General features: G+C 35.7%; 2 protein-coding genes across 2 annotated transcripts; both read right to left on the bottom strand.

Moving 5' to 3' along the window:
- Window positions 1-6: 6 nt before the first annotated feature.
- Window positions 7-3,423, bottom strand: LOC111708049 (exocyst complex component 7; the record flags this gene model as incomplete). Its single annotated transcript, XM_023481294.1, has 4 exons — window positions 2,163-3,423; window positions 812-919; window positions 305-414; window positions 7-67 (listed from the first exon to the last, which is right to left on the bottom strand). Coding segments are annotated over exons 1-4 (375 nt in total), but the record flags the coding sequence as incomplete, so codon positions are not given.
- A 74-nt stretch (window positions 3,424-3,497) lies between these two features.
- On the bottom strand, window positions 3,498-7,758 carry LOC111708050 (calcipressin-2). Its single transcript, XM_023481295.1, has 8 exons — window positions 7,643-7,758; window positions 7,458-7,512; window positions 6,979-7,133; window positions 6,526-6,630; window positions 5,884-5,994; window positions 4,719-4,810; window positions 4,453-4,534; window positions 3,498-3,852 (listed from the first exon to the last, which is right to left on the bottom strand). Exons 1-8 carry the CDS (start codon window positions 7,711-7,713, stop codon window positions 3,789-3,791), a joined length of 735 nt encoding a protein of 244 aa, XP_023337063.1. The 5' UTR covers window positions 7,714-7,758; the 3' UTR covers window positions 3,498-3,788.
- Between the last annotated feature and the right edge of the window lie 502 nt (window positions 7,759-8,260).

Genomic DNA, 8,260 nt, shown 5'->3' on the forward strand with positions numbered 1-8,260 from the left:
TAAAGCAACTTTAAGCTTCGCCATGGCAGCCAGAAATTCTCTAAGACTGGAAGCATTAGGTCCTTCTCTGAAAGTTCGAAATATACTTAATATCTTCTACATTGAAAAAACTAATTTATAATTCAACTATTATTTTCAAAACACTTTAGTTTATTTAATTTCATTCATAAAATAATTTGGAATTCACCAGTCCCCACTCAAGTTCAAAAATACTTTATGCTTCTATTAAATACTCGATTTACTTCATATTTGATCGTTTTCTAAGTCGACTTTATGCTTTTAGACTCATGCACTGAAATACTACCTTATTATGGCTTCTACATCTTTGCTAACATTATAGTAGCTGATCACGTGATCTAGTTCCTCAAGGGTTCGATCTATATTCTCCTGTCTACGCTGTAGGTTCCCAGTCTCCTAACAACAAGGGTATTTAAACATTTACTCAAGATCAGAACTTTTATGTGGATATTGTTGACCTTAAACGCTAGATCTCGATATCAATGGGGGCACTTTTAAATTTAAGGATAAAACCTTGATTCCTCAAATAAAAGTTATCTCTGCAGGGTATAACCATCAGACATCTGATTAAAAGAATGTCCATGAAAGCTCACTTCAATATTTATAAATGGGGGACCCTATAAAGAACGGTTATAGCAAAATAAACTTTAGATCTTTAGTTGACGGTTTCCATGAAATGTAAAGTCGAGCTTTCTGTGTAAATGAGCCTCCGCCAAACAGCACAGCCTTTTTTAAATTTTTAGCGGAGGCTCATGGCGGGGGGATTCCCTCCCTATTTTCACTGTCATATTACCTGATAAACAGGAAGAATAGTTTCCTCTAGTTTACCGAGCCTGGTCTCGAATGAGCTCAATATCTCCAGCATTCCGCTCGTTAATCTCTCTGATTCAGAACATTGATCCTATGTAACCAACGTTTACTTTTAATTTCAAGTAGCAGTTTGATCTTACTCCAGCACTTTCTGACAAAAAATAAATAACTAAATTGGGTCTGCTATTTAATCTGCTAAAGAACAACTAACAGGGTCTGCTACACTAAAATTTTATTAAATCTGCTAAAAAACAACTGGGTCTGCTACACTACAATTTTATTGAATCCCCTAAAAATCCACAAACTGGGTCTACTTCACCAAGGTTTTAATAAATCTACCGCAAAAAAATGGCTACACAAGAATTAGCAGCTACAAATTAACTAAACTGGGTATGCTACGCATAAATTTTTCAAGGCTGCTCTCACAAACCATCTAAGCTGGGGCTTAATTGTTTAATTGGTGTGATTATGTTAATATATCACGGGTGTGATAATTTAAAACATCTCTTTTCTGACTACAATTTTAATAAATCTGTCTCAAAATCATCTAAAATGGGTCTGATACACTTCAATTTTAAGAAATTTGTCACAAACGATCTAAACTGGGTCTGCTACACTTAAAACTAAATTTAGATTAATAGATTCTCAATCAAACTTTTACTTATTTATGATATACTAGGTTGCGAAACTAGCATTGCCTGGATACTAATCTTACTCTAAAATATTCAACCCAATCAACTTAGACCTTTGGAACAAAGCCACGAACATTCCCCTGGCTCAAACCAGTTCCTCGGTGTGTGAGGCAAATCAGTCGAGTTCCTAAGTTTTCATCGGACATACAAACAGATTAATACTTTGTAGCTATCTAGTTTATATATATAAAAGTTGTAATCTCTGTTTGTTTGTCCGATCAAAACTCAGGAACCCTTGGACCGATTTGCCTTAAATTTTGATTGGGAAACTTGGTTTTAAGATTCTTTTTTGAGTGGGTAGACTTAAATGGCGAAAATTCAGTTTCTCGGTAAAATCGTTCAAGTGCGAGTAAACGACGGGAGTAACTTTTAGTAACCTGGGCAGCGCTGGGTTCCCAGACTTGTACATGTATAAAGTTGTAATCTCTGTGTGTCTGTTTGTTTGTCCGATCATAACTCAGGAACTCCTAACCCGATTTGCCTTAAATTTTGATAAGGAAACTCGGGAAGACCACGGGAATGTTCCTAGCTTAGTTTTGAGATTCTAAGTTGAATTCCTAGACAAATTCCCGTAAACGCCCCTGAATAGATGAAACTTGACAATTTTCAAATAAATCAACATTAAAATAAATAAAGGTTTTCCTTTAGCCAGTTCAAATTCTCTTTTTCAACGTGAAGTTTAGATCCAGGACCAACATTGTGCACCCCTCCACTGGAGTGTTTGGACATGTAGTCCATCTGAAAAACTGAATGAAGATAAACAAAATATAATTTTTTTAAAATAAAATATTAAATTATCATAACACATAATATTGATTTTATTTTAAGACCTTGCATCTTTTCCTTCAGGTTTCTTAGGATTGAATTGAGATCTTGTTTGAACCTGTATATTCAGTATTCACACACACACAAATCGTCCGGGGGGGGGGGGGCAGAAGGGGGGTTCTTTTAAAATAATTTTTTCCCCAGATGCTATGTTCGTTGGTTTGAGGGGTTTATTGATGAAAAGGGGAAAATATGTAGGTAAAAAGTATCAAAAAGGATGGAAAAACTTTCCTTTTGAGTCCCACTTTTCCTTTCCCCCCATAGCATCAAAAAAAAATTCCACAAGTGCACAGGGGAAGGGGGGGGGGGAAGGGGCTTCTAAAAAATATATATTCCTGGATTGGAAACCATGCCACCAAATTATACCAAGAAAAGTTGCAAGGTTATAATTTTATCATGTAACAAAAGTTGGGTAAGAAGAGTACAGTACATTCACATCGTAATCATGAGTATTCTTGATTTAAAAACATTCATCTTCTTTTAAACGCAAACATACAGGGTGTCCCGAGACAAATTTTTTGCTCCAGTAGTTCAGCTTTTACAATAAATATTCAGTTCTAATGATATGCTGAAACCTGAACAAAAACTATTTTTTTCAGAACATCTTAGAATAGCAATTTTACTAGGTGACGACGTATAAAAGAGAAAAATGACAAAAATGTGTTGAGAAACATTCAAAATTCTATTTTCTACACGCCAATGGGGGATAATTTGACAATTGTTAAACATCCTGAAGATTGTGAAAACATTATTGCACATTTAATAATTCTATTTTTAGGAATTCATTTCACACTTAGAATAGTTTTTTAACAACCTTTAAATCAATGCCGTATAGGTGGATTAGACCAAAGAATAAATATTTATATTTTGTCCACAACTAAACACTGATCATCCAGTACTTTAACATATCACAAGGGTTTATTATGTATAAGGGGAGGGATAACAAAAAGTTTTATGACTTATATATTTATTATGAAACTTCTTCATAGATCGCAACTCCACTTTAAAAATCTGAAAATAGAGCCTTATTTTCAATTTTCAGTATTGGAAATAAACATACTTTTTTCATTTATTATAAAAGTTAATTCCTAGAGAAGTTTATTTTGTAAATTTAATATTTAGCAGTTTTTATTGTAAAAAACTGAAATTGGAGAACTTGTAAATAAATATTATTAATAATTTACAGAAGAATTTACAATATTGGAGATCTGAACTAACGAAATTAGTTTAACATAAAAATATTTTCTTTCATTAAATATTCGGCCAAACGCCACTGGAAACGTAATTTTTGGTATCGACAAATTATCTTTAAACTATAATTTCGTAAAATCGATTCGGCCAGGTTGCAATCATGTTCGGATAAACGAAACCCTCTAGAAAATGCCCCTAGGTTTCTGACACAGTGTCAAGTGTTGGATTGTTCCCAGTGCAACCTTCTCCATCCTAGTCCTCGATAGATTGGGTTCTCTCCGGACATCTGGTTTGCAACACCTTCATGTTCGGAGTCCTGCAAACCAAATATTCATATTCAAAATTGAGAAGGAAAAAATGGTGCCTTAGCGGTGTTATAGCTAGCTTATCTAGTATAATGAAAAATAATTAAAGGGAAAATATGTCAGTTTTTCAAGTTTTTTAAAAACTATTTTTGATCCTCAACCTCATTCAAAAAAATGAACTTTCCCTCCGATTTAGAGAAAAACGCTTTAATTTAATAAATGAGGATTAGCTTGACAAGTTGACATATATCTTAGAACTTAAAATTGATATGCAAGCCTGGTTTTGACTTTTAATTTGGACAAAATAAATAAGCTATTTAGTAAAATAAATCTCCTAACGATTACCATGCCGAGTGCTGAGCATAATAAATTAAGGACTTTAATGGGAACAAAATACTTAATGCTCATAGGCATCATATCTTATAATAAAGCTCTTCGCTCATGTATGTTATCTATAGCTGGCCAAACGGCTGCACCAAATGGGTTGAAATTTTTTCAGGAAACCCAAAGGCTAAAAAATCTATTTTTTTTTAATTCAACGGACAACGCCGGTCACTTCAGGTTATTAGATATTTTAAAAAATTAATCAAGGTTTTGAACAGAATATTTTCCTGTTCTTGTCCCCTTCTCCTTCTGCTTCGCAAATGTTGACCACAATACTTGGCGTGGCCACGTTGTTTCCGCAGATAGTAACTAATAGATACAACTTGTAGAATTTAGAAATAAAACTAAAATATTTTCACACCTCAAATTTATAAATAAAACTTGTATATTTTTACCCGTAGAATTTATAATAAAAGTAGAATATTTTCACCCTGTTGAATTCGTATAGTCAGATATTAACCGTGTACTGCATTTAAATGTGTACTGTGTATCCCTGATGTACTCGGATGAAGCATATGCTCTTCTCCAGGAACAAGCTGAGCCATGGCAACCAGCAGATCGTAATCAACTACAGGATTCCCTTCTCTAAATAAATCAATTTGTTAAACAAGAAATATACCATTAGAAGACAATAGATTTATCGATAAATCGACAAGAATTGATTAGATAAACAAATAAACGATCAAAACTCCTCGTAGATCATTTAAATCATTTAACCATACCTCATTCAACAAATTTAATTTAATCTTAAGAATAATAAAACTTCAAGAGAAAGGGATTGAGATTTGTCATGATGGTCAGTTAGATCATACACCTAATACTGTGTTTTGACCAGGGGGCGGAAACGTCATGTGTGTGTGTCTGTATCAAAAGAGTGTGTGTGCTCCCATCCAACCAGAGGACTACAAGGAGGAGAGATAAGTTGTACTCACCTAGGTTGCTCCCATCCAACCGAAGGACTACAAGGAGTAGAGATAAGTTGTACTCACCTAAGTTGCTCCCATCCAACCGGAGGACTACAAGAAGAGATAAGTTCAACTCACCTAGATTGTTCCAATCCAACCGGAGGACTACAAAGAGGAGAGATAAGTTGTACTCACCTAGGTTGCTCCCATCCAACCAGAGGACTACAAGGAGTAGAGATAAGTTGTACTCACCTAGGTTGCTCCCATCCAACCGGAGGACTACAAGGAGTAGAGATAAGTTGTACTCACCTAGGTTGCTCCCATTCAACCGGAGGACTACAAGGAGAGATAAGTTCAACTCACCTAGATTGTTCCAATCCAACCGGAGGACTACAAAGAGGAGAGATAAGTTGTACTCACCTAGGTTGCTCCCATCCAACCGGAGGACTACAAGGAGAGATAAGTTGTACTCACCTAGGTTGTTCCCATCCAACCGGAGAACTACAAGGAGGAGATATGAATTGTATTCACCTAGGTTGCTCCCATCCAACCGGAGGACTACAAGGAGAGATAAGTTGTACTCACCTAGGTTGCTCCCATCCAACCGGAGGACTACAAGGAGGAGAGATGAATTGTACTCACCTAGGTTGCTCCCATCCAACCGGAGGACTACAAGGAGAGATAAATTATACTCACCTAGGTTGCTCCAATCCAACCGGAGGACTACAAGTAGGAGAGATAAATTATACTCACCTAGGTTGCTCCCATCCAACCGGAGGACTACAAGGAGGAGAGATAAGGAATTGTTTCTCTAAAGGAGGAGGCTGGAGAAAACCTTCCTCTGGGTCAGACGGAGCAAATACCCTGATAAAACAAATATTAGAAAATTCATAAAATTGTAAAGGGACCAAAAATAAATTTGAGCTACGTCGCTGAACTTACCACTGTGTCGGTTCAAATTTGAACCACCGATACAAATTTAAAGATTAAGGAAGGATTTAAATCAGTGATTCAACTTTGAACCGACGGTAGGAAGTTCAAAAGAAGTTGATCTAACTTAAGCTTGGTTACGAGTTAATTGAAGAAAAAGTTGGAAAGCAAACAGATTGTGTGAAGACCCAATTTAAAAAAAAGCGAAACGTTCTTTTAACCAAATAAATGCTGCTCAGTGATAATAGAAAGATATTTACTTAAGAATTTATCTATATAAAAATTCCAAGTATAATTATTGTTTATAAATATTTCTGTTCGAACAATAAAAAAGCTTCGAATATTAGAAAATCTTTCAGCAACAAGGCCCAAAAATATCAATACAATTTGGTTCTTAATTAAGGACCTTTTTTAAGCGTGAGTTAAACATGTCTGAAATTATATCTTTAATTAAAATTGTATTACCTGATGAAATATATATTTATTGTGTGTTCTCCAACTTTACTGAGATCTAGTTTATCTTTAGCTAAGGTAGCGTTAGAGTGAGACATGAAGTCAACCCGCACTCTTCTAAAAATATAGAATTTTGAAGAAAAAAATTAATGGATTTGAGTCCTTTGGATCAAATATATTTTGCTCCCTGGGCCAATGGGCGAAACTTATGGTGTCAAATATATGTTTCAATCCATAGAAAATTTAAAAGTTTTCAAAAATAAATTTTATTTGCCGTTGAGTCCGGTCAGGATTAATTTTATTGAAACCGAATCCAGGATCCAGATCCGGATGGAAATAAAAAACTTGATCCTAAGAATATGAAATAATTCAAATTATCTTTATTTTCCACAATTCAGGAAATAAAACCCTAANCCCCCCCACCTTTCAATTTCCTCCCCTATCGCCTTCTCCCTCCTGGCTTACCTGAATGTTCTAAAGTAGTAGAACATGACTGACTGGTCAAACATTCGAAACTTTGCCTCGAATGATTTCTTGCAGGACTCGTCGACGTACACACTGAGGTCCACGTTGACAACAATTAAAGATTTAGGAGGTGGGTCTTCTTCTTCCTCATCCTCCTTCAACAACAAATAATTAAAACTTAAAAAATGGTTGGTGAGGGGGCGATTCTAGTTGCACATATTAAGTTGATATTTAAAGTTATATATTTTTCTGACTATTTTTCAGACTTATCGTAGAAAGTAACCGTCGAAAGAGAGTGGGGAAAAGCTTTAAAATCATAAAATGCGATATCCAGAAGAGTATTAGTATCAAATTGTAAACTTTTATATTATTTAATGTAATTTTGCTTTAGACAAATATAAATGATGAATATATATCTGTGATTTATAACTTGACGTAATGGTTCTGCTTACAGTGTTATCAAAATAATTTTTTAATACCTGCATCTCGTCTAACTGAAGACCATCTGCAGCCAGTACGAGCATTTCTTCGGCGCTACAATAAAAAGATTTAAAATACGAGTTAATTTTGAAATCAAGTTATTTGGCGTTTTTAACCAACCGGAAATCGTCTAGTATTTGGCTTTAACAAACCTGAAATCGTCTAGTATTTGGCTTTAACCAACCTGAAATCGTCCAATGAATCCCTGTCCATGCTAGATCCCTCAGAGCCAGGAGTTCCAAGCTTGCCTCGCATATTTTAAAACTTTCAGCACCTTAAAGTAAATTTTGAACTTCCAATTATATAATCATATAATCATAAGGGTGCACACAGAAATATAGGGTCCGTCCTAGAGAACGATTTTGGCGGCTTGCAAAGGCTTGGGGGGGCCGAGCGCGGTATATTCCTAGAGAACGATTTTTGGACCCCCCCCCTATCAATTTTGTACATGGGTCTGATAGGAAGTGTCTTAACTTAACCTAACCCGTGCCCGCAGCGCTCGGCCCCCTAGCCTGTCCTAGATGCAGCGCTCGGCCCAGAAAGTGTCTTGACTAACCTAACCCGTGGCCGCAGCGCTCGGCCCCCTAGCCCGTCCTAGCCGCAGCGCTCGGCCCAGAAAGTGTCTTAAACTAACCTAACCCTAAATAACAAAAAAATAAATAATAATAAATTTGCTGAAAAATAAATGGTCATGTACAAAATTGATAGAGGGGGGGGGGGTCCAAAAATCGTTCTCTAGGAAATTACCGAAATATATGCCTAACAAGCAATCGTACACTGGTGATTTCTTAGAGAACGATAT

This window comes from Eurytemora carolleeae, unplaced genomic scaffold (genome assembly GCF_000591075.1).
Source record: "Eurytemora carolleeae unplaced genomic scaffold, Eaff_2.0 scaffold5, whole genome shotgun sequence".
Classification (NCBI taxonomy): Eukaryota; Metazoa; Arthropoda; class Copepoda; order Calanoida; family Temoridae; genus Eurytemora; species Eurytemora carolleeae.